Source organism: Heptranchias perlo, chromosome X (genome assembly GCF_035084215.1).
Source record: "Heptranchias perlo isolate sHepPer1 chromosome X, sHepPer1.hap1, whole genome shotgun sequence".
In the NCBI taxonomy this organism is placed as follows: domain Eukaryota; kingdom Metazoa; phylum Chordata; class Chondrichthyes; order Hexanchiformes; family Hexanchidae; genus Heptranchias; species Heptranchias perlo.
The window spans coordinates 10,377,490-10,404,721 of NC_090370.1; the positions used below are offsets into that span (position 1 = coordinate 10,377,490).

A 27,232-nucleotide genomic window follows, 5' to 3' on the forward strand; every position below is an offset into this window, starting at 1 on the left:
GATAAGCTAATCTACACATCTGGTGTGCAGTTTAGAAAGCAGGCTCCATCTTTTCGCAAGAGTATGTCCGCTTTTACTGGACTGGGGAAAAATTCGCAAGTGTAGGGTCTGGGTTACTGTCTAAAATGCACAGGAATCAATTTACCGATTAAAAATGAGTAACTCCATGCTGCCAGCGTGAGTGGGAAAAGTTGGTGTACAATGTTGTAGGCCTATTCCAACTTGTGCTACCTCAGGATTGTAGAACTCTCCTTATTTATAAAAAGGGTCAGTTTGGCTCAGTCGGTTTTACTCTTACTTCAGATTATGGGTTTAATCCCAGCCCAACACTCCAGTGATGTATTGGCAGGGATGCAGTCTTTCAAACGAGATGTTGAAAACACCCCATCTGCCTGTTCGAGTGGATGTTAAAAGTCCCATGGCATTATTTGAAGAACAGCAGGGAGTTCTCCTGGGGTCCTGGCCAACATTCATAAGAAATAGGAGCAGGAGTAGGCCAATCAGCCCCTCCCATGACAAACACCAGATTATCTGGTCCTTTCTCATCGCTGCTGTCTTGGGGAGCTTGCTGTAGATATGTAGGCAAACATGTCAACCAATCAAAAGGAATTCATTAGCTGTGAAGTGCTTTGGGACACAGGACACAAAAGGTTGTAGACAAAAGAAACCCCACAGTTTAGATCTGAAATTCTCCTCCTCCAGCTCCAAAACCCATATTCAAATGAACTTTGCAAACAGTTATTGGAAGCAAGTTGGAACACTATTGAAATGGCTGCCTTTCCCTTATGATACTGCAATGCAGAGATAACTGCAGAAGAGTTTAAATAAAACAAAGAGAGACATTATAGAGATGGTGTACAAAAAAGTTTATTTTGCCACATACAGAACACCAAAAATTTCTTGACACTTGAATATATAAGGAGCCATATTGAAAGTAGCATGCGGTCACATTCCCATGCTGAAAGACATCAGAAAAATACATCAAACTTAGAATTCTACCAAAGGGTCTCCAACCTTTCAGGTTACTGTAGGGAGTCACAAAATTATAGAACAGCCATTGCTTGCAGATACAATCATCGGGGAGGTTAAAGAACTCTCCAAGACATAAAAGGCTGACCCCTACCTCAATCATTGGGAAATTCCACCCTTATTTTTATTAGAATGTTCTTCAAAGTTAGCAAAGACCTGGAGTATTTTGAGGGGTTGGGTGGCCAGGAGTCAACCCAAGGCCTTACCACTACCCCCCCCCCCCACCCAAAAATATACTGGGTCCTAATTTTTCTCCTCAAACATTTTTCAGGAGGTGAGAATAGAAGAAAGCATTTTCTCTGAAGACTTGAAGATGGCAACATTATTAAGTTGTGTTTTTTTTTAAAAAGGCAGCTTTTGCCACTGACCAGATGCTCTCATTACTTGACACAGTCAAGTGGCACACTGGACATTGGGACTATTTTCATCCCAGTCAGCAACCTGTGGAACAAGATGGAGCAGGCCCTCTTACTCCAACAATGCACTCAGACATCCATTGTATACACAGTGGAGATATGAAGACCCCATTACAGCTACCTATCTGCCCAACCACAGAGCCCGGACCAAAAAGCATTTTAAAAAAAAACCTCCATCTCCACCTCCACCCACTTTTCTCTGCACCCCTTCTCCTTTGGCAAAGTTCAGAACAATTCAACATGATCATGTCATTTGCTCAATAGGCACAGTAAAAATAGTAGAGGGGAGGGAGGAAATGGAGCAAAGAAAGGAGTTATATAACTTGCTATCAGCATTGGACAGGCCATGTTTTGAAAGGGCCCCAATGAGCTGCATCATTGGAGTATTGATCACTTTGTTGCAGCCTGCAGCAGTTAACCAGATTTCACATCTTGACGTGCAATCTTCTTAAAAAAAAAAGCCTCAGTGCCACAAGTGGTGAAGACGACACGAACAGATGACCCAAAATACACATTTCAGCATCTCACACCATGGCGTCTAATTAATACACATCTGTACACAAGATGCCAGCTGAGGTATCTTAGCATGAAAAATTACCCCCTATTCCTGCAATGTTGTTTGTCATTGTGGGTTATAAATCTCACTGGGGTAGTGATGCAAAGCCTTAGTGCAAGGGGAGAAATACACATTAACGCCAGCCCTGCAGTGTTGTATTATACTGCCACAGATATTGGAGTCTTTTTTTCCCCCCCCCGAATGCACTGGGGTTTAAGATTAAAAACTGCCACCTGAACATGGATGGAGACAAACGGTTCCAAGTACAAAAGGATCACGATCAGATCATCTGAAGAAATATAAATGTAAAAACATGCATTTTCACAACCAGGAACATCATAGAACCAAATTAAACTGGACACAACAACACTTTTGAAAGAGCAAGCATTTTCCAAAACAGGTCTCGATTTGGTAGAATCGTGAACTTTTTCACTGTTGTGGGAAAGGGAAAGAAAAACTGGAGAATCAAGACTCCTGACCAGCTGTGGGGGGGAAAAAAGCCAACAGCATTCCTGACCTCCAAGCCATAAAACTGACGACCTCTTAAATCAAACCTATTATTATTAAGCCCCTATTTCCCCAGGCACCCCCCGCCCCCGCAAAAGTGAGATTAAGCGTACTCTCTCAAAAACAGATGGAGCGTCAGAGGACAACAGTGGCCTTTTAGATCATGGCCGGTCAGAAGTTAGTCGCCTCTCAACTGAACCCATGTTGAGCGACTGGTTACCTCAGTTAGGGGAAACGTGCGCCAACGTCCAACTGAAACCGACCATGACCAACACAAGGTTGCCTAGAACGAGGGGATAGATCCCAACCTAGATGTTAACCCTACAGCACTTTTTGCAAGGCTTCTGAAAGTCTAAAGGAGAGCCCCGCTGTACTGCAGAATTAGATTTGGCTTTATTTTTTTTCTTCTGAGCATGCTGAATATTTGTGGGTCCTTCCAAAGAGGAACAGGAAGTATCTGGAACAAACTGGAGATGAGCTGCATTTGGCGAGTCGGTCTATTTACATTTCAGTATTTATAGTACTTTTTTAAAAAAAAGTCAAAAGTAGGATAGAAAAGAGGTACACATTCATTTTCTTTTAAAGGAAAGAATTTTCATTGTGATTAACATTCACAGTTGTGGCAAAAAAAATACGAACAAAAATATATATCCAATGAATGTTGGCATTTAAGATGGAGACTACATCACTTCATAGCCACTTCGGATGCCTTTCATCAGCACACATGCAAAGATAATTCCGAGAAGCTGGAAAAAAAAAGTATATAGGACATTTAAGCACATAAAATAGTAGCACCATAAATCTCATTCCTGTTTGAGATTTGCGGCACACAAAATGGCCACCTCATTTGCCCACAGAACACCCACTATGCGTATATATTCCGATCGCTGCTATCTGGGCAAGAATGCTTCATGCGCTTGTACCAAATTCCTGCTGCCATTTTAAATGTTGGCATTAGCCCAAAACAGTGCCCATCAGAAAATATATCGCTCCACTTCAAAGCGATTCATTGTGTATGATTCATTGTATTGAGATGGTTCTGACAATCTAAATGCAAATCAGCCTTCTCAGAATCCTGTTCTGTGGGTGGTTGCTTTATGAGGGTATCCTCGTCAGAGACAGCAGGCACAGGGCTCCCAGTTGGCATCACTCAATTTGTTGAAGACTGAAGCACAAGCTTTACTGTCCACTTCAGAGAACTGGCATCTTGCCAGAAGAGACAGCCTTGTACGACCCTTCTACGAGTCACAGGATCAATAACCAGTACAGATCACAACTCTGCTCAAAGAGGATACATCAAGGGAGCGATTTTCTGAGCCCGTCATCAGCATATAGTGGGCAACTGTGGATAGCATGCCTGCGATGGTTCAACACTATTGGCATCATGCCAATATAATTTAAATCGGCCCTGAAGACTCGGTCTCCTGGAACCAGACATTTAAAGTACAGCAAGCAGCCTTCAGCCTATCTTGCCACAGAATCGTGCAGCAGAAGGGGGCCATTCAGCCCATTGTGTCAGTGCTGGCTCATTAGCAATCCAAAATTAATCCCACTGCCTTGCTCCCTCCCCAAAGCCCTGTATCTTCTATTTATTCAATTTTCCTTTACAGGAGGAGATGGTCTCTCCCTCGACCGTTCCATGTGGCAATTAATTCAGTGCTCCCAACAACCCTCTGTTGTAAAGAACTTTCTCCTACCCTCTGACCTCATTGAAAATTTAAACTGGTAATCTCTTGACTCTCCAATCAGAGGAGAGTGAGATTGGGAAAAAGACCATCAAAACACTTCATAATTGAAAAAAAAAATTCTAATAAATCTCCTCAGCCTTTTCTGTTCCAATGGAAATAGTCCCAGTATCTTAAGCCTCTTCTCAGGACTATTTCCACGATCAGAGAAGGTGTCCTGCCCAACGGAAAACCAGCGAGAGAGAAAACACTTGAGAATTCAACTTTAAAAAAAGGTCCAGCTATGGGAACAAATCAAGGAGGACGGTTTCCCTCTACATGTTATGTAGAAAAATCATAAATCCATCCTTTATAAACAGGATTACAATTTAGTTACTTAAGAGCACAGAGGAAATTCTCCCTTTCCAATATTCAATTCAGGTTGTGTAGGTTCAGGTTAGTAGAACCAAGGAAGGGAAGATGGTTATACCTGCTAGATCCTGCATCGTTCTGAACAAGCCACAAAGTAACCCTGAAGAGATCCTTGGCCTGATCACTCCAGTTAATAGAAACAGCTAAACTGACCCAAAAAGGCCAGGAAGAGAGATCCTAAAACTGCTATAGTGCTGGCTGTTAAATAGATATGTGAAGCAAAAACAGTTAGACCTTTCACACAGGTACTGTAGAATTTTTGTCCTTACCTGGAATAAGGCAATGCCAAGAGCCACACCCGCTACAATTATAATGTTGTTTTTAAGCCACTTGTTAATAACGTCCACGCAACCCTACATAAAAAAGAGGGGTGGGGAAGGACCGTTAAACAGAGTACATTCCTGAATGGCCAAGAAGTGCATTTGGAAAGAGAGAGGAAGTGACCACATTACATGCAAGCCATTAGGCAAGACTGGTGAGCAAGCAACTCAGAACAAGGTAAACGTAACTTGTCCCTGGGTACATGGGCAGGTTTAAGATTTCCCCAGGCTCGAGAGCCCCAAAATGCTTTGTTGAAAGGGTTATAGATAGCAGTACATTTCACACATGAGCAGGGAGTTGCAGCGATGGTGACCCAATATTTGTTTTCATGGGTGGCTTGAGGTAGAAGGAATCAGACTCAACCGAGGGAGAGTAGACTCAATGTGCCACACCAATCTCAAATCTGCCAATCTGCCATCTCCCCACCACCCACACCAGGACTGTTAGGACCTGCAAATACCTGTTGGAGGGGCTACAGAGAAGTCAGTCCTCTCGTTTTTCCCTGCTCAAGTGTGAAATGTACTGCTATCTATAACCCCCTCGTTTTTCTGGACTTGCCCCTATGGCCATCCAATATGGCCGAACCACAACAATAGAATCAAGTCCACTGAGTCTTCATTTTGCTCAACTTTTTGAAAACAATGTTTTCTCAGGATGTGAACGTTGCTGGCAAGGCCGGCATTTATGGTCCATCCCTAGTTTCCCTGGATACAATTGAGCGGCTTGCTCGAGCGCTTCAGAGGGCAGTTAACAGTCAACCATATTGGTGTGGGACTGGAGTCATACGTAGGCCAGACCAGATAAGGACGGCAGGTACCCTTTCCTTAAAAAGGACATTAAATGAACCAGTTGGGTTTTTACGACAATCCAACAGCTTCACGGTCACTTTGACTAATTACCAGCTTTTTATTTCCAGATTATTTTTAAAATTGAATTCAAATTCTCAAACTGTCACGGTGGGATTTGAACTCACGTTCTCTGGATTATTAGTGCAAGTTTCCGGATTACTAGTCCGGCAACACAGCCATGAGGTTGGCCAATCAGCCGTGGGATACGTGGATTCATATGCTGTGGAAAACCATGCTCAGCAGCCAGAAGCAAGATACACTCTGATGGGCACCAAGGTCTCCCTTGCCAAAGTGCCGTCAATGGCTTTGCAATGCTCGGCCTTCCCACATCAACTCTACTGAACCTTCTCAGCCGGGCTGGTCAGGGACGGTGGCGGTGACAACCCAAGGGATCAGTTCGTCCACCACTGTGTTTCTCCCCTTAGGCTGTGCAGTTGCAGCCTGCCTCGGCGAGCGAGACAAATTCTGGGCAGGGGGCACCTCCGTTCTCCTTCAAAGGCTTCCCAACTCCCTGTACTGTCTTGTGGACACGTACGCTCAATTCTTCAAATGAAAGCATTTGGAATGATAGATGAACCAATACTTACCTCCTGGTATATAGTGGTAGGAGCAGCGTTCCTCCCACACCCTCGAGTGACATTCTTACAACAGGAATCTGGCACTGAATTGTTGAATAGCGAATACCAGTCGCTGTACCGGCTACGACCACAGCAGTGAAACTGAAGAGGAAACAAAACACACATTCAAATGAATTAACGTGGGTTATGCTACAGATCTGAGGGCTTACAATTGGCATGATTTGATGTTGTACACATCAAGTGTGACAACCCTATCCCACAAAAAGACTGTTTTGTTGACATTTCTTTTGGGGGGGGGGGGGCGGGGGGATTCTCAAACTGCCATGGTGGGCTTTGAACTCATGTTCTCTGGATTATTAGTCCAGGCCTCTGGGTTACCAGTCCAGTAACACAAACTTGCACATTTGAATTACATCCTCCCCTACATACAAGTGAACTCCAGAGATTGAAAACTTTCAGACATCACGAAATCCAAGTTTCTGCAGAAAATTTGAAGGGACTTCCGACTATTGCAAAGACGACTTCAAAAATACTGAGTCAGCAGTTTTGGGACCTCAGGTGCATCACTGAAGGAGCCAAGGATGCTCAGCATTCATCTCCGCTGGCTGTTTGCACCCCCTAAGCTGCGTCTTGGTCCGTACTTGAACAAGGAAAACTGTCCAAGGAAGATTTTGAAATGTTCACCTGGAACGGCTGTAGAATTTTTAAGTCGGGAGAAAGCAACATTTCACATACGGAGAAACCTCCTCAAAATAAACTAAATGCCCCCTTAAACTTGCTGCCAATTCCACCGCTTTATGAAACTCAAGGTCAAAGGTTACATCGTCCAAGAACTCTGATCTCACCTGTTCCTGCAGGCTGTCAATGTTACCCCTTGTGCGGTTGTAATTAATCATGGTTTCATTAAACGACTTCTCAAAAGCACCACGAATCTGTGGGTGGGGGACAAAAATTACTTGCCATAAGTTTAAAAAAAATCAGTGCAACACGATCAGACAACTTAAATCGCATAACAGATTGATAATGTTATTCCTCAAATATCAGGCAGTTATGAGAGGCACTGAACATGGGTTTGACGTTCATATTAAATCACATGCACAGCAATCCCCACTCTCTGTACCTTTGTTCAGGTGTCCAAGGTCACCAGAGGAGGCATCGTCAAAATGATGCTTTCGCTCATTCCTTATAGATAGGGTTACCAACCCTCCAGGAACGGAAGATTAATCTCCAGGGCACTGCTGCGAGCAACCCAGGAGAAAAATCAGAGGGGCATTAAAAAAGGGTGTTTTTTCATTTTCTTTCAACACTTCTGTTTATAATAAAGATATTGGAGACAGGGGGAAAAAAAAGCTGTTTGACAGTCAAGAATCATCCAATTGGGTCATGAAGAGTCTGTTCGCTTCCCAATTGGCCATGGGAAGGTGGGGCACTGGGAGGATGGGCCTGTCGGGCGACCAATAGTGGGAGTGTGGGGCGAGGTGGTTGAAGGAGAGGTCACATGACAAAACCTCCAGGAATACGTCCAGAGTTGGCAACCCTACTTATGGAGTACACCCCTCTTCCATAGAGCAGATTGCCACCATTTTGGCTTTCACCCAGAGCATCCCCCAACCATTCTAATACAAGTGAATCAGCCAAAAATCCTATCAAAAAAAGTCACAAGATGCTCCTATTCACAACATTAAAACTACAAGCTTCAGTTTGGACTGCCTAGGTTAGGGATAGGATGTAACCTGCCACAGATCTGGAAAATAAGGGAGAGAGTCAGGCTTGGGGAGGTAAAATTGAATTCCAGCTAATTAGATGAGATAATACTTTGAAACATGCTGTTTCGCACGTAGCTAGAGTGAAAAAGGTATAAAAAGAGGAAAGTTAGAATTGATACTTCAGAATTCGACAAGGCTTGGCCAGATGATCCCCCGAGCTCATAACCTGTGACATGGTGAATTCTCCAGTACCTTGTACCTCAAGTGTGACTGAGTATGTATAAGTCATTGTATGTGAGATTATTGGTTATAATAGTTATCATTTATGTTGATAATGGTAGTTGTAATCGTACACTTAATTCCTACGAAAGTCAATCAATGCCTTTGAACCATTATCTTGTGGAATAACATTTATAAGAACATCCATTCACAACCCTAGCATCAAGAGATAGACAATACAATCTGGCCTCATTCAAGAATAGTTGATGTCAGGCAACTCACTCTCACACGATTGGACAATACACTACTCACTTGGTCCTTGAAAACGTAACCAGCAATGGCGGCAGCAATTTCCACCAGGAAGATGATGACGAGTAGAACTGCAAACTAAAGATAAAAAAAAAGCTCCAAGTTCATCGGCAAAAGATTTTGGATTGGCTCCCTAATCTCACCCGAGATTTGTTTTTTTCTTTTGGAGAGTGGGGAATTAGAGAAACAATTACTATTGCACGAATCACTGGTTGACTGCTGTATAGTGGGCAGGAAGTTTGACTGTAGAACGACATTTCACGCACAATTAACTCCTGTAACGTCAAACAGTCTACAGTTCACCGTTTCCCCCATTTATAACTGCACTCGAGTATTTACTGGATTTTCCTCAAGATATCAACGGGTAGAAAAACAAAGCAGAAAAATTATAAGCCTGTTGGGATGCTCAGGATCCCAGGTGACCAGAAACCATGAGACGTCAACAAGCAACAAGTGAAAAACAATCCCAGATTTAGACCAGTGACTTCACAGAAGGAATGCAGAATGGTGCTTCCCAAGCAAGTTGGCAGTGCATGGAAGCTAGTCACTGGGCCTTCCAAATCACCGCACGGTCTTCTCCATGACTACATTCACCTCGGTAACTGCAGTTCACTATGTCCTAGAAGCTGAACCATCCCTCTCTTTCCCTGCCCCCTCCCCATTAAAATTAGGGAAGAATATATAATTGCCATTGAATAGAACTGCCTTCTCGAAGTGTTTGAATGTCTTGCCCAAAGACCTATGAATTCCTCTTCCACTGAGAGACCAGCTTTGCTAGACACTCCAAGTAATAGGCACCCTGATAGTTGCCAGGAGGAGTGCAAAAATTCTAGATGAATTATTGATGGGTTCAGGTGCCAGTCACACAGCAGGACAGAGACCTTCCATTTTAACCCTCACCCGACAAGTTAGATGGAAATCTCACAAGAAAATATGATTAAAAAAATTAGAAATGCCATGAAAGAAATCAGGTACAATGACCTGCACACCCAGCTCACCAATCTGCACTCTCTGGCAGTGCCAATGTGGAGCCTCACAAAATTTACCTCAACTAACCAGTCTTTCCAGATGCTGGCATAGAAATTACAACATGGAAACAGGCCGCTCGACCCAACCAGTCTGTTTGGTGTTTATCCTCCATTCGAGTAGTCCTAAATCCCATGTGATGGACCAGTGTATTTCCAGCATTTTCGGTTTCTACTCCAGATTGGGGCAAGCTGGGGGTTGCGGGCCACAAAAGGGAAGGAAAAGCAACCAAAAGGAAACACCCCTCTGAGCCACGAAGGTTTTTTTTTTTAAGAACAGACTGGGGAACGGCCCTCTTCTACTTTTTGAATTGCAGTGGCCGGTGAAGGTTTAACACAGCCCAGATGTATCTCCTACCGTGGTCACCATGCAGTAGTGCTCCTTCCAGGCGCCACAGCAACCGAAGAAGGCCACGAAGTTGATGATCACGCCAACTATGATGATGACAATGGGAGCTCCGGAGGCAGCGACATTGGTGATTTGCAGTGTGCCATTCAACTTAGTCTGGACCAGAATACCAACCACGATGAGAGCGATACCAGAGAGCTGGAACGAGAGGAGAAAGAGTAATGGTTAATATTGATATTTTTTTGGGGTGGGGAGGTGGGAGGGAAGAAAGGAGGAGGAGACACAGGGTCTCAACATATTATAACGTTCGTTCCTTCACCTCTTCGTGTAAGAGGGTTTACAGCAACTAAACGCCAGTGAAAGTTAAGTAATATTTAAAATGGCCAGGCCTGGGGTAAAACTACACTCGAGTGCACAATAGGAAACATTTGTCAAGACGGGTTAGGTAATTCATAACGGACAAGTCATGTTCTAATTAGCTGCAGATCTCTCACATTTCCGGAAACATTACAGGTGTTCACCTTTGTGCATTGTCCCCAAAAGTGTGCAGGCAGATACCGTCAAAGACAACCCCCACCCACCCCAAACAAAAGCTTAAATGTTGCGAGTACACACAGACAGCAAGGTGCCTCGGTCACTACCGATACATCATTGGAAAAGTACCAACAGAAAGGGTTTTCTAATTCTCTTTCCTTCTCTCGAAGGTAATAATTAATGGTGAGGTATGGCCTCACATGTGGTGTTAGCCCTCATCCCTTGCTTATATGGCCATTCATTTGAAACCCTATACTGCAAGCGTTAACAGGCAATTTTGTCTCTTGGGTTGGGGGCCTTGAGGGAAAGGTAGAAGGGGGCGAAACTCGACCAGGACTAATCCCATCTGCACCTCATATCCACACACATAGCAGGGGTCACTGGATAAACAATTGGGAGATTAGACCTTGGCTGATTCCCTTTCTCTCCACAATCCAACCACCAGCGCAGGGACCCACAAGGTAACTCTACGGTCAATACTCCAGCTGAAATAGGCCGAGACCTTCCAGATGATGCATTTACCAGCTGAGCCACGGAGAGCAGCAAACACAGACTTTGCTGCCCAGTAATTAACACGGAAGAGTTACAACATAATTGCTATACAGTTGAAGTGCGGATATCGGAATGAATCAACAGCATAACACACACAAACATATCGTTTAAACTGTTGGCAATTCATACAAGATAAGAGGAGTCAAGTTCCGCCAATAGCTCAGTGGTAAGTATACCACCAACTGGGTGGGGGAGGAGGAGGAGAGAAAAGAAAGAATTCACAGTAAACACAGGAGTGGATCTGTTTTTTTTACTCCCAGTGTTGGCTCGCTACCACTGTCCCAATAGGAAAAAGGGACCTCATTTTTCACAACCTGGCGGCTGTCTTGGGATCCATGAAAAGTCTGTGCTTCTGACATCCAAGGCCAGTCGTTTGCCTCCTTTGTATTTTTGAAAGAAGTAATGTACTATTGCTGGCATATTATTCAGGTAAGGACTGCCTTTACACACAGTTCAGGACATTCAAACCCTTCAAATTATTGCCTTGTAATCACTCACATGAATCCATTTATTCTCAATGGAAGACACTCAGCAGGGAAGTGCTACTCAAAAAAAAATGAATCACTAACAGGAGCATCTCATTAAACAGTTACTCATGGCCAGAGGGATTGAAGACTGCAATTAAACCATATTAGATGAGTTGAAAGCTAAAAAAAACATACAATTGAGTTTGTAATTTGTTTTTAGCTCAGAGGGCATTTCAGGATTTACTGAATCATTTAAAATATACCACTACGCCAAAAGCCCATTAAGACATCATATAGGGCAGCTTTTTCAAACAGTCCTCAGCGAGATCAGACACTGCCCCATTCTACAGTATCACGACATGGTGTACGCTGTCCCACACAAAAATATTCAAATGCAGGTAATATAGGATGAAGAGGATGCTTCAATTAAACAGAACATTCGATGGAGGCAGAATGAAGACTTTGAAGGATTCAATGGCCATTTTCTGAACAGCTCTCAGCACAATGTGCCATATGGGGAGGATTTAATGGCCATCCCACCTTGAACCAGGTGCTTGCAAGTAGGAGGCAAACTCTTAATTAACACTTTTAATTACAGAATAATTTTTTTTTTTTTAAAAACACCGGGACAAATAGGCATCTGTTTTTAAGGGGAGGGGGGAGAAAATGTGAGAATCATCCCATTGAGAAATGGATTTTGGTAGCTCCACTCAGTGTTCAAAGGTGGCCGCACAATAGTTAAACAGCACTGAAGTGGTTAATAGTAATGACAATACTGAACAGAATGGAGGACTTCAATGCCATTTCCAAGAGTTTCACTACCACACATCTCTAGCTATTTCTATGCAAAGATGACACTACTGAAATAATTCAAAGATTGCCTATGTAACTGTCGTGGTTGTCACCGTGCCAAGGAGAAAGACAGACCAACCAACATTTTAAGGTTCTGGGCTCTATCTTTCCAGTCAGGGAGTGTTAGTCTGGTTCAGTGGCTGGGTGGGGGGGGAAAGAGGGGGGAGGAAAGAAAGGCAGAGTTCCTACTCCATAGAATTTTAGACTGAAGGAAGCCATTCAGCCCATCACGTCTATGCCAGCTCTTTGCTCAAGAACTCCAAAAACAAATCCCACTGCCCGTTCTCTTCCCCACAGTCCTGTATCTTCCTCCGCTTCAAATAGTCATTCAATTTTTGCCCTTAAAAAATGCAATTGCGTCTGCCTCAAACACCTCTTGTAGCAAAGCATTCAATGCTCCCAACACTTTTTGCATTAAGAAATTTCTCCTCACCCTTCTCTTCACTGAATTTTAAATAGATGACCCCTTGTTACTGACTCCCCAGCCAGAGGAAGTAAGTGACTCCTTATGCACTATCGAAAGATTTTCTAATTTTAAAAAGCCCTATTAAATCTCCTTAGTCCCAATATCTTAAGTCTCTCCTCAGTGATAGCTCCCCCATCACTGGCACGTCCTGGTGAATCTACACTACACTCTCTATGGCTTTAATATCCTTTCTATAATGGAGCTCCCAATACGGCATACAGTACTCTGTGGTCTAACCAATTGTTCCGAATTCAGGTCCACCGTTCTCGGGGTAAGTAGTAACAGTCATTCCTGCAACTTGTTTGAGTGTCTTCCTTTTATGGGAGCTGACTCACACTGCTCTATATCTACTTGTATAGTAGCAAGATCCAGGAGTGTAACAATGAAGCTCCCTTTTAATCAGAACCAGATCTGCTCCTTATGCACATATACTCGAAGGTGGAACGAGTCAACACTCGATGGAGGTGAAGTTTGGTTCGAATTGTAAACTGCATTATTCCACAGTAAGGTGAGGCATACAGAACAACAGGTATGACCAGAGTTACTGAGTTCAATATGAACTTGTAACAATACAAGATAAAGAACACAACAATACCCCACTCCATTGGGTCATGTTTAAACAGATTAATCTATCTGCACCCTTTCTCACAGCCCAGACACACTCCCCGCAGTCTCCAGTCTGTCCAACCTTCCCACAGCACTATGCTGCCTGTTCAGTCCTATTCCCGAAAATGAGACTGCCTTTCTGGTGCCAGTCTCTTAAAAGCCTCACTTCCGTGTCAACTTTCAGACAAAACAGAGCAGTCCCACCCCAACCCCAGAGCAGAGTCCACCAGCCTCACTTGGAAAGGCCTCTGCTAAGTTCTAATGAACTTAACGCTAATTGCTGCTGCAAGTCAACATTCTTTGCAATATCAAATTATCTTACACCATCCTCAGGATATCAAACTTATAAACACTTGGCAGGAAAAATCAGAGAGCAAGTTATTTTCTTAATGGCGAGAGACTGGAAAGTAGTGCAGTACAAAGGGATCTGGGGGTCCTAGTGCAAGAAAATCAAAAAGTTGGGATGCAGGTGCAGCAGGTGATCAAGAAAGCCAACGGAATGTTGGCTTTTATTGCTAGGGGGATAGAATATAAAAACAAGGAGGTATTGCTGCAGTTATATAAGGTATCGGTGAGACCGCACCTGGAATACTGCATACAGTTTTGGTCTCCATACTTAAGAAAAGACATACTTGCTCTCGAGGCAGTACAAAGAAGGTTCACTCGGTTAATCCCGGGGATGAGGGGGTGGACATATGAGGAGAGGTTGAGTAGATTGGGACTCTACTCATTGGAGTTCAGAAGAATGAGAGGCGATCTTATTGAAACATATAAGATTGTGAAGGGTCTTGATCGGGTGGATGCAGTAAGGATGTTCCCAAAGATGGGTGAAACTAGAACTAGGGGGCATAATCTTAGAATAAGGGGCTGCTCTTTCAAAACTGAGATGAGGAGAAACTTCTTCACTCAGAGGGTGGTAGGTCTGTGGAATTTGCTGCCCCAGGAAGCTGTGGAAGCTACATCATTAGATAAATTTAGAACAGAAATAGACAGTTTCCTAGAAGTAAAGGGAATTAGGGGTTATGGGGAGCGGGCAGGAAATTGGACATGAAGCTGAGTTCGGATCGGTCAATGCCCTGTGGGTGGCGGAGAGGGCCCAGGGGCTATGTGGCCGGGTCCTGCTCCGACTTCTTGTGTTCTTTAGATTTGTGGTTGGGATCAGATCAGCCATGATCTTATTGAATGGCGGAGCAGGCTCGAGGGGCCGATTGGCCTACTCCTGCTCCAATTTCTTATGTTCTTATGTTCTTGTCTAAAACCCATTATGCACCAGCCAGCCTGGCTGTCCTGTGAATTTAACTCTAAGTAAGCTTCATTTAAAACATTTTAAAATAACTAATTTCTGTGAAAAAGAGAAAGAATCCTGAAACATGACACCAACATTTTGTACAAATTTATTTACATCTGTGTCCTACACCCCATTTATAAAACCCATAGATGGGACCATGCCTTTATCTACCTACACTCGCACTTTCAAGGAACCCCGAGGTCTCTTTCTCCACACCCTTCAGTAGTTTTCCATGGAGTAAAATCCATTGTTTTTCCTCGCAAAGCGCATTATCTCACACATCCAGATTAAATTGCATCTTCCACCTGTCTGTCCATTTTGCTAACCATTTTGTCCTCCCAGAGTCATTTTGTCCTCCTCATTGCTTTTGCCAAAGCCCCTAGCTTTGTGTACTTCCAGTCACTGTCCAGTGACCCTCCCCGTTGAAGTGCACATGGGTGCGACCGGGATGCATGTGAGCAGCCTGCCAACACATTGTCTAGGCTCACACAGGAATATTGACAACTTGGGCGAGGCACTGGAGGGTAACCAGTGCCCATGGAATCGAACTCCAGCAAGAAGTCGGCACATTTTGGGGGGGGGGGGGGGGGGGGAGGAGAAAAAAAAGGAAAATGGGTGACCGTGAGGCCTTGTGGATTTTATACTCAAAAAGGATTAAATGGAAGTTGATGGTGCACAGTTGGAAGAGTTAAAAGGTCACATGAGTGCACTGGTCTAAAAGTTCACACATTCCCACAGCTTTGACAGAAGCTGCCTCAATGGCCTGAGATTGGCTGACCTCCTGGTGGGATCATGAAGGGTGCAGTTTACAAACAACTCAAGTAGCCCTTTCCTGTATCTGACAGGACTTCACCCCTATAGTGGCTAATTGAAGGACATTAAACACAAGTGACAGCTGTCTCCACACTCCTGCCATACCACGGCAAACCTGGAAAAAGGAACACTGCTGTTGGCAGAGGGTCAAGTCAATTCAATAGGAAAAGATCAAAATGGTGATTCGCATTTACTGCAATTTGAGGGGGACTGGGTACAAACTCTTGTCCTCCTTTAAAGAGGTGCTTTTTATCTGGCATTAATGGCACTGGGTTCCCCAGGGGAAAGTCTAGTGCAGCTTGCTGCCAGCCAAAGTGTAAAATTGCAAGGACTCAACAAAACTGGCCTCCAAGAAGACCAGCTTTTTTGGAGCAGGTTTTGCGAGCTGTCAGTCTCCGTGTCCTGGTAGTTTTACATTTGGCTCACAGCCAGCTACACAAGACCCACACTGAAGAACAGGAATTATTAGAAGAGAAAGACCACAGCCCATCTAGTTGGCCTTCTACCATCCTGGTAGTCACATGATACAATGATAATGGAGTTGTTGACTAATGATGGCAATCAATCTCTATCAATGAGTCTACAACAGACCCAGACAAGAGGGGAGGAAACCCCCAGTGGTGGACAGCTTTGGGAACCACAAGTCCAAAGTCACCTGTTCCTCACAAGCATGCTCCACTTCCCACATCATGTCTCAAATTACTCTGACTGTATCCCAAAATATTATTTTCAGACAGAAATCTATTTAATTTGCATTTGATTGAATCAATACCAACTGCTTCCGTCTCCCTGAGGAGTCTGTTCCATAAATTGACCACTCACAAATATCTTTTCTGCAGGTTAGTTTTGAATTTACCCCTCTTTCCAGCACAGGTCTGGTTCGACTATTCTGGACAAGGTGAAACAGTTGGTCATAATCTCTATTATCTAGTCATTGGTAATTCAGTTATCAGCAATCCAGCTGCACTAGCACAATATAAAAGCATCCATAGACCCATTTTACATGGGTGTACATTGTCTGCTGCCAGTCTACAGAAACCAGATTTAGCAGCATGAATGTCAGGAGATGGTTCACAGATGCCAGCCTGTCACCCTCCAACTTAAAAGGCCTTTAAAACCAAAGCTTATCACTATTTCCCCCCCACTTCTGAACTTTAGTGTAGTCCTGCACTATGGGTTCATGTCGATTCTCCAAAGTAATCCAGCACCAACTAATGTAATGAAAGCCCTCTTCCTCTGCTGGCCATCAGGAACTTAAGTCTGGGCAATCTGAGCTCAGCTTTAACTTGGCTGAGACTCCACAGCGAAAACAGCCCACAGTTCATGTACCAATTATCAATCTCAACAACAACTTGCATTTATACAGCGCCATTAACAGTAAAACATCCCAAGACGCTCCACAGGAGTGTAATCAAACAAAAATCCACTGCTGCCAGCGTAATTTTCATAGAATAATAGAATTGCAGCACGGAAGGAGGCCATTCAGTCCATCGAGTCCATGCCAGCTCTCTGCAAGAGCAAGTTTTGGATTACAACTGGTTGCACCATATCTCCAGCATTACTGGGGGGGGGGGGATGTTGCCGTATTTTATTAGAGCAAGCCAAGACTGCTATCTGCAGGAGCACTGCAATTTAAATACAGCATTAATGCAAGGAAAGGTTTGATTCTTTCCATTAACTTTTAGCTTTTTGCCTAAGTTTCTGTTAGAGCACTGGTTTCAAAGCAAGCACAGGCACATGCAGCGGATAACAGTTCAGCAGAGGCATAAACAGGCCCTTTGACAGCTGTATCGACCTCCATTAGGTCGTGTAGCTGAGAGATGAACAGGTCAATGGTGCAAGCCATGTGAGAAGTTGCAGCTAAGACAGCCAACTCCTGGGAGAACACTGTTGACTAACATGGTCAAATGACAACTGAAGTATTGGGCCCCGGTAACTGCCTCCAGTTGAATGATTGGAGTGATGGCTCAGTCAAGGTGATGCCACGATAAAGTGTGAGGGAGTGATTTCTGTTAAAACTGGGAGTTATGGCAGCTAAGTGGATGAGGTAATGTGAAAACGGGCAGATTATCATGTCGGCAAGAATGAAAGGTTTAAAAAGGTGGGCGATTAGAATAGATACTTCAGAATTCAACAAGGCCTGATCAGCTGTTCCCCTCAAGCTTGACAACTGTAACGTAGCCACCGGTAGCTCATGTATTGTCAGTATACTCTTAAGTATGTGTGCAATTATTTAATAATAGTTAGCATTGTATGTTTAATTCCTTTGAAAGCCACTTTGAACCCTATTATCTTGAGGAATTACTTATAAACTTACAAGAACATCCATTCCCTAACATTAACTTAGCATGCCTGGTGTCAAGAAGAACAAAGCCCAGACTTATCCCAACTCAATGATTCAACGGCACACAGTCAGTTCCTGTGGGTTCCAAGAAACTGGCTTTGAATACAATGTTTTGAACAGATTCACTGACTGGCATTTCATTGATCGACGAGTCAATTAACAAAAAGGAGGCCAAACCTCATGATTACTACTTGAAGAATAAAAAAGGGAGAGGTTAAAAGATTTCTTTCTCCCATTGGGTTTACAAGGATGTAATGCATTACAAGTGACTACTGAAGAGAGGTCAATGACCAACATTTTAAGAAGGAAATTAAATAGATGTTTGTAGAGTACAGGGTGGAAGAGAAAGAGAAAGAGTAGGGAAATGGTACTCCTGCTCTAAAAACAATACAGATGGACAGCACTGCACCAAGCCACTCTTGCACACTTAGCAATCTGTTTTACCAAATGATTAATAAGCAATCTGCTATCTCAGTTACAGATGGTTGTAGATCGGGAAAAAAAATAAATAAAAAAGTGCTGGCATGGTCTCAGTTGGCATGCTGCACTAACATACACCACCACTCTTCACCCAGTGCCCAATATAGGAACAGGAGGTGGGCATTCAGCCCCTCGAGCCTGTTCCACCATTCAACGGGATCATGGCTGATCTGTATCTTAACTCAGTCTACCTGCCTTGGCTCCATATTCCCTTAACACCCTCGCCTAACAAAAATCGATCAATCTCAGTTTTGAAATTTTCAACTGACCCCCAGCCTCAACAGCTTTTTGGAGGTGGGGGGGGGGGGGGGTAGAGAAAGAGAGAAGAGTTCCAGATTTAATATATGGACACAATTATACAACAAGACCAACACAGAAGTAACTGCACTCCGGCTGGCAGAATTCTTTCTCTCTCTCTTTAAAAAGTCGAAAAACTTCGCCAACTATGCCCAACTTCCATTATCTTTGAACATTCTTGTGGATGATTGAGATTCCACTGTATTGTGAACCACAAGAGGCAAGTTATTGTATTTTACAGGTTGAATTACCACGAGTACATATCCTACTGAAATTAAGTTGACGGCAAGAAAACAAAAACGTCACGGGGGGGGGGAAAAGAAAACCACTCTTCAATGAATACATCAAGTCCCAGTCATTTTTATGTTTCCCCATACCTTAAATGATCTATCAGTAATGTTCCCGACACATGACAGGTTACAGCTCAAGTTGAAAACAGCAGCAATGGGAAACACACAAGCGGCCAGGAAAGGAAGCAGCTCTGGTCTCGACAGACACGTAGCTGCTAAAAACTGCAATTCTAATCAACGTCTTCATTCCCCATATTTTTGGAATAGGGCCGTCTTCAAGACAAATTGAGATTGGATTCTGCCTCCCCCACCACTTTGGGGTGGGGGAGGTAGAGAGAAAAAGACAAATCCGGCCAGACTCACCTGGAGTACTGTGTACAGTTTTGGTCTCCTTATCTAAGGAAGGATATATTTGCCTTAGAGGCGGTGCAACGAAGGTTCACTAGATTGATTCCTGGGATGAGAGGGTTGTCCAATGAGGAGAGATTGAGTAGAGTGGGCCTAGACTCTCTGGAGTTTAGAAGAATGAGAGATGCTCTCATTAAACGTATAAGATTCTGAGAGGGCTTGTCATGGTAGATGCTGAGAGGCTGTTTCCCCTGGCTAGAGTCTAGAACTAGGGGCATAGTCTCAGGATAAGAGGTCGGCCATTTAGGACTGAGATGGAGGAATTTCTTCACGCAGAGGGTTGTGAATCTTTGGAATTCTCTACCCTAAAGGGCTGTGGATGCTCAGTCATTGAGTATATTCAAGGCTGAGATGGATAGATTTTTGGAATCTAGGGAAATCAAGGGATATGGGGATTGTGGCGGGAAAGTGGAGTTGAGGTCAAAGATCAGCCATGATCTTATTGAATGGCGGAGCAGGCTCGAGGGGCCGTATGGCCTACTCCTGCTCCTGCTCCTATTTCTTATGTTATGAAAAAAAGAGCAGCCAGAGTTCACTATCCAACGAGCCCCTTCCAGACGTCACGAGACCAGGATTGGGCTCAGCTGTGAAACTCCCCATGGTCAAAGAGCCCGCCAATACCCACCGACTAGGCTCACACAAGGAGTGGCCAACTGGCTCGAAGAGTCCAACACCTTGAGGAGAAAAGGCAACGGGAGCAAGACAATTGGGAAGAAAAAAAAAAACCACTTTCACCGCCAATACTAGGCCTCCAGGAGGTACAAGGAAAAGCCACCTCGAGGTGTGGCTGCAACAGGTGACTGCATCTTTTCCACCCTGTAGCTACACAGTCTCATCCGGTTCACAAAGCCATTTGCCCTAATCACTCCAAAGTAATTCATTAGCTATGAAGCAGTTTGGGGCATCTTGAGAAAGATGGTAAGTTGTTATATAGATGCAGGTTGTTTCTTCAAATACACAGGATAAAAATCAGATTGGTTCCTCGGGCATGGGTTGGAGGGGGTGCAGGGAGAGGGGTTCTCCCTCTGGACAGTCACTGCCCGAAAAAGGGGTTGAAATCCCACTGTGCACATACTGTTCAGCATGCTCATGCCAAATTCCTGTGCTATTTCAAATCATGCCACCATTTTAAACGTGTTGACATGCATGCAGGAATTTGATGCCAAGAAACATTGCCCAGTGCTAAAAATAGCACAGCAAGGAATTTCAACCCCAAACTGCTTCAATAAAAGGATGTCGACTGTAGATCCCAGTCTGTTACTCAAGGGGCACTTTGTAATTACTAAAAATACGAGTTAATATCCTGGTATACACACATCTGGCTGAATGGGCAGGGGGTGGGGGCGGAGGAAGAGAGAGGTCTGACTAATTTGATTGAATTTTTTGAGGGGGTGACTAGGCGTGTGGATGAGGGTAACGCAGTGGATGTGGTATACATGGATTTCAGTAAGGCCTTCGATAAAGTCCCCCACAGGAGACTGGTCAAGAAGGTACGAGCCCATGGAATCCAGGGTGCCTTGGCACTTTGGATACAAAACTGGCTTAGTGGCAGAAGGCAGAGGGTGATGGTCGAAGGTTGTTTTTGTGACTGGAAGCCTGTGGCCAGTGGGGTACCACAGGGATCGGTGCTGGGTCCCTTGCTGTTTGTGGTCTACATTAATGACTTGGATATGAATGTAAAAGGTATGATCAGTAAGTTCGCTGATGATACAAAAATTGGTAGGGTGGTAATAGCGAGGAGGATAGCCTCAGTCTGCAGGACGATATAGATGGGTTGGTCAGATGGGCGGAACAGTGGCAAATGGAATTTAACCCGGAAAAGTGCGAGGTGATGCACTTTGGAGGGACTAACAAGGCAAGGGAATACACAATGAATGGGAGAACCCTAGGCAAGACAGAGGGTCAGAGGGATCTTGGTGTGCAAGTTCACAGATCCCTGAAGGCGGCGGAACAGGTAGATAAGGTGGTAAAGAAGGCATATGGGATACTTGCCTTTATTAGCCGAGGCATAGAATATAAGAGCAAGGAGGTTATGATGGAGCTGTATAAAACACTGGTTAGGCCACAGCTGGAGTACTGTGTGCAGTTCTGGTCGCCACACTACAGGAAGGATGTGATCGCTTTGGAGAGGGTGCAGAGGAGATTCACCAGGATGTTACCAGGGCTGGAGCGCTTCAGCTATGAAGAGAGACTGGGAAGATTGGGTTTGTTTTCCTTGGAGCAGAGGAGGGACATGATTGAGGTGTACAAAATTATGAGGGGCACAGATAGGATGGATACTAAGGAGCTTTTTCCCTTCGTTGAGGGTTCTATAACAAGGGGACATAGATTCAAGGTAAAAGGCGGGAGGTTGAGAGGGGATTTGAGAAAGAACTTTTTCACCCAGAGGGTGGTTGGAGTCTGGAACTCACTGCCTGAAAGGGTTGTGGAGGCAGGAACCCTCACAACATTCAAGAAGCATTTGGATGAGCACTTGAAATGCCATAGCATACAAGGCTACGGACCAAATGCTGGAATATGGGATTAGAGTAGACTGGGCTTGATGGCCGGCGCGGACACGATGGGCCGAAGGGCCTCTATCATGACTCTATGACTCTATGACTGACAACACGTCACCAATTACCACAAATAACTAAAATCCCACGGCACTATTTCAAAGTGCAGGGGATTTCTTCGGTGTCCTGGCCGATATTTATCCCTCAACCAACATCACAAACAGATTATCTGTTTGTGGGATCTTGCTGTGCGCAATTTGGCTGCTGCCTTTCCTAGTTTACAGCAGTGACTACACTTCAAAAAGTACTTCATTGGCTGTAAAGCAGTTTGGGTTGTCCTGAGGTTGTGAAAGGTGCTACTTAAATGCAAGTCTTATTTTCTATACTCAGACTAGTGGCTTATAACCAGATTAATATCAAACCTAAGCAAACTGTTGAAAAGCTAATATTTGGTAATAGTTTTATGCCCAAGACACTGCCGGGAACATCACTCTTGGGTTTGAACCCAGTTTATTTAAAGTGGAGTCGTCAAAAATTAAAATGTGATCAGTCACAACTGCGGGGAAGACATTTCAATTGCCCAGCTTGGAAAGTCTCATTTCCATCCTGATGCCAGGCACGATAGTCGAATTTACAAAACAAGCTCACAAACTTCAACCTTTAATGGGACTGATATCAACTCATGCCAAGACACAAGTCCATTAGCATTTGAAATATGCTACGTTCAAGAGGTAGACAGTAATCGTACAAACACAGGAAACATCTAAATGATCTGCAAATACTGCCAAAGACAAATGAAGAGGCGCCGCAGTCTGGTTGATGATTTTAACGGCCATGGAAAAATATGTGCCATAGATATGGCCTTCCTCATTCTTTCAACATAGCTCAACTTCCTCATACAGTTAGATAGGCCCTCATCCAAATTTAAATGAAAAACCACCCGGATATCGATGACAGAGACAGAGACGAAGGTTTCAGCAGATGAGCTGAGGCCCGGCGAGGGTTTGTGGGGGGAGGAAAAAAAAAATCACGGGCGATGTTATGAAGGTGGAAGTAGGCGGTCCTCGTGCTGGAGTGGTTATGGGGTCTGAAGCTCATCTCAGGGTCAATTAGGACACCAAGGTTGCAAACAGTTGTCAGCCTCAGAAAGGGATGGAGTCGGTGGCCAGGAAACAGAATGTCAAAGTAGTACAGAAAACAGGAGGTAACAAAAAGTACCACAATGGGGAAGCCAGCTTGTAGCATCACAGTAATCGGACAGCGCTCGTCTTGTGCTGTGCGTCAGCAAAGCAATGGTGTTTTATGAAAACACACACAAATAGTGTCGAGGGCAATTGGAATAGATAAACAACCCACCCCCCCAAACACACACCACTATTTCAAGTTAAGGCACAATTGTAGGATGAGGGGATGTTGGTACAAGCTCGTGAAAGGAAAGCTCAGGACTCAAGTCAGGAAACATTTCTTCACACAAAGAGCGGTTAATACCTGGAGTGGTCTCCCAGGTCACGTAGTTGGAGGCAAAAGCTCCAGTCGTTCAAGAGGCAGAAACAAAAAGACTTGCATTTATATAGCGCCTTTCACGATCTCAGGACGTCCCAAAGCACTTCACAACCACTCAAGTACTTTTAAGGTGTAGTCACTGTTGTAATGTAGGAAACGCAACAGCCAATTGGAACCCAGCAAGGTCCCTCAAACAGCAATGAGATAATGACCAGATAATCTGATTTAGTGATGTTGAGGGGCAAATGTTGACCAGGACTCACCCCACTCTTCTTCGAAATAGTACCATGGGATCGTTTGCATTCACCTGAGGGCAGACAAGGCAGGTTGATGCCACGATGGAGACACTGTAGGTTCCTCTTGGGAAGAGCTAGAGGGGCTGAATGGCTTCGCTCTCCTGTGCGATACAAAGCTGCCTTTGAACTGGGTTTAGTGGCTGGTGCTCTCATGCAACCGCCCCAAACATAAACCAACCAGTCAGGTATGCTAAAGCAAGCAGTGGGGATACCCAATAAAGACTTACAGGTCTTCCTTTCTGCCAGCCGTAGCAAATCCAACAAGTTTACTTTTAAGGCTGCCACCAGCTATGACACTAACATGCCACTAACCCCAGTATAAAAGCAGCCAAGGGTCACTAGAACTTCTCATTTCTCTAGATGCTATTTAGCAATGGGAGTGTTGCTGAACAAATTACTTAAGGTCCTCCACACTAGTTAGAACTCTAAACAAAACAAATGATCCTGAGGATAGTAGGGTTGCCAACCCTCCAGGATTGGCCAGGAGTCTTCAGGAATTAAAAATTAATCTCTAGAACACTTGAGTAACCCAGGAGAAAAACAGGTGCATTTAAAAAAAGTGGATTCCCTCCCCCCCCATTTTCTTTGATCACAAAAAAAAATTGGAGATGGGGGGAAAAAAAAGGCCGGTTGACGGCAGGATGAAACCTCCAGGAATACATCCAACCAGAGTTGGCAACCCTGGAAGATACAAGGGACATGTAGTTATGGGCAAAATTCTAGTTCTAAGCATGAATTTCAGGTGAATAAATAGAATGAACTGAGGCAAGCTTCGTGAACAAGTTTTATAAAAGTGTATCTGCTGGCTCATAAGACGCCAAAGGAAATGGGTTTTGCCAGTCTCAATCCTGTTAAGTGTCCCCACAGTATAAAGCCGCCTCTGGTTCATCACTAGATTGGTGCTCTCGCCTCAAACCACAGGATGGCTGGTACATGAAATGGAAAATGTGATAATGATTTAATAAGAGTTGAGGCATGTTATTAGGGAAGGGTAGAGGGAGCTTTACTCTGCACAAAACTCTTACACTTGATCTGGACGTACAGGACCTGACACCAGGTTCCTTAAAGGGGAAAGCACTCCCAGTACCTGTATCTTTCAACTTGCTGAGCATTGGGAGAAAGAGAAAGGCAAAGGGACAGCATTCTGGTGGCTCATTCAATTATACATAGGGGTTTCAACAGACACAGAATTTCAATTACAGTCTGATGTGACCAAGTTCAGGTCATGTCAGCTGATCACAAAAGAAATCCACCTGCAATGGCATTCTCTTCATAAAGAAACCATGATGTGGAGATGCCAGTGATGGACTGGGGTGGACAAATGTAAGGACTTGCACAACACCAGGTTATAGTCCAACAGTTTTATTTGAAATCACAAGCTTTCGGAGCTTACCCCCTTAGTCAGGTGAGTGAAGGGATTCTAAAAACGCACAGCATATATAGTCAGAGAACAATGCCTGGTGATTGCAGATAATCTTTCCAACGGCCCCCTATAACACCTCGCCTGTATACTGGGATGTAATGTTTTCCGTGGCTAACCTGTCTGAACACCAACGACGCCACTGATTGCTGGGATCGTCTCCCAGGCGAGGTGTTATAGGGGGCCGTTGGAAAGATTATCTGTAATCACCGGGCATTGTTCTCTGACTATATATGCTGTGCGTTTTTAGAATCCCTTCACTCACCTGACGAAGGAGGTAAGCTCCGAAAGCTTGTGATTTAAAATAAAACTGTTGGACTATCACCTGGTGTTGTGCAAGTCCTTCATAAAGAAGGTTAATATGCTGCCTTGTGAAAGATTTACCTCTACAAGTTCACCTCTTCAGGACAAAGATGGAAGGCTCAATATAAAAAAAGGAACATATCAAAAGAAAGGTCATACCGCTCACTCTACAGACATCACCACACTGAAGTATAGAATATGCAAGTTAAATGAAAGCACACACAAACTTCTGGTGCTCCAGAAGGTGATGACAACTTGTATTTAGCAGTGCCAGCCTTAGCTCAGTGGGTAGCACGCTCACCTGCAAGTCAGAAGGTTGTTGGCTCAAGTCCCACTTCAGAGACTTGAGCACATAATCCAGGCTGACACTCCCAGTGCAGTACTGAGGGGAGGTGCCATCTCAGTCTTTCTATTGAGACGATAAACCGAGGCCCCATCTGCCCTCTCAGATGGATGCAAAAGATCCCATAGCGCTATTTCGAAGACATGAAGAGGAGATCTCCCCGGTTGTCTTGGACAACAATTATCCCTCAACCAACATCACTAAAACAGATGACCTGGTCATTATCACATTGCTGTTTGTGGGAGCTTGCTGTGCGCAAATTGGCTGCCGCATTTCCTACATTACAACAGTGACTACACTTCAAAAGCACTTTAGGACGTGAAAGGAGTTATATAAATGGAAGCTCATTCTTTTATTTTATTATAGTGCCTCTAACAAAGGAAAACATCCCGAGGTGCTTTAAACAAGGTTACATTTGGTAAGAACCACCCTGAATTATTTGTAGGGCAAATGAAATAGCTCAGTGATCAAAGTCATTTTCACCATCTCCCAAGATTTTTTAAATGCAAAATTGTGGTACTTGGGCAACAACCTGCATTATACACAGTAATTCTGCACTTGTGACAAATTGTTTAAGAGCATCATACAGGACACAGACATCATTCAAAAGTAAAAATCAAGAGGCATCGGCAAACACCCACGATGCAGTCACAGCTTTCCGAAGTACCTCACCCGAGTGGCTCGGTCTGCTGACTAAAGTAGCAACTAATGTACTGGGTTAAAGTTTGGGTGGTAATCTCAGAAGAAGTGATTTTTGAAGTGATTATAGGGTTGAGTGTAATCCAAATGACTCATTTAGTGACACAGACTTAATGACGTCCGGCGAAAGATGAGCAGTTGGTCTTTTACGTTTGCCATTTCCTGCTTGTGCACACCCATTGTAATTCCTGTCCACTTTACTGGGAATGCACAAATGTGAGCCAACATCAATATGAGCTCCATAAAAAGGTGACCACTGTGATCCTGAGCCACACAGACCAGGATAATGCCAGGTTCAATCCCTCTTCTGTGATTTGGATGATGACAGCCAAGCACACAATTTCACTTCCTCAGCCTATAAATGGCCATTCGGGTGAAAGGGGGGGCATGAAAAAGGGATTGTTCCAAAACAAACTTTCACTAGAGCTCAGGGAGGAGCAAGGCTTTTAAATGCAAACTACAGACAGAGAGGCCCGTGCCAGCCAGTCAAGTTAAAATTAATGATGGGGAGGAGATCACCCCAAATACAATGTTACATAGTTGAAGTGGTACAAGATGAAAGACGACATGCCAGGGAAATCAACAGACACAGGGGCTAACCTGCAAACCCCCCCCCCCCCCACACCGGTCTGCTATTATGCCAATCATGTCTACACCTACTTGGCGATGGTCAAGGTGGAAAAACCACCTCTGCAGGCTCCAGCCCAATGTGTGAGCAGGTGCAGAACTGAGACATCTGGTCCAAGGACACCTGCAACCAACTTGCACCAGAGGGACAGCACTGCCAGCAGCAGCCAAGGTCATCACCATCCTCAAC

The 27,232-nt window shown here is 44.2% G+C and overlaps 1 protein-coding gene across 1 annotated transcript in view; it reads right to left on the reverse strand.

Moving 5' to 3' along the window:
- Positions 1-849: 849 nt before the first annotated feature.
- The window catches only part of cd63 (CD63 molecule), a 53,302-nt gene continuing 26,919 nt past the window's right edge, over positions 850-27,232 (reverse strand). The window contains exons 3-8 of the mRNA XM_067976696.1: positions 9,969-10,157; positions 8,589-8,663; positions 7,197-7,283; positions 6,361-6,492; positions 4,874-4,957; positions 850-3,254 (exon numbers count right to left, since the gene is read on the reverse strand). Of these exons, the coding sequence (XP_067832797.1) occupies positions 3,189-3,254; positions 4,874-4,957; positions 6,361-6,492; positions 7,197-7,283; positions 8,589-8,663; positions 9,969-10,157 (633 nt within the window). The 3' untranslated portion in view covers positions 850-3,188. The remainder of the gene's footprint in view (positions 3,255-4,873; positions 4,958-6,360; positions 6,493-7,196; positions 7,284-8,588; positions 8,664-9,968; positions 10,158-27,232) is intronic.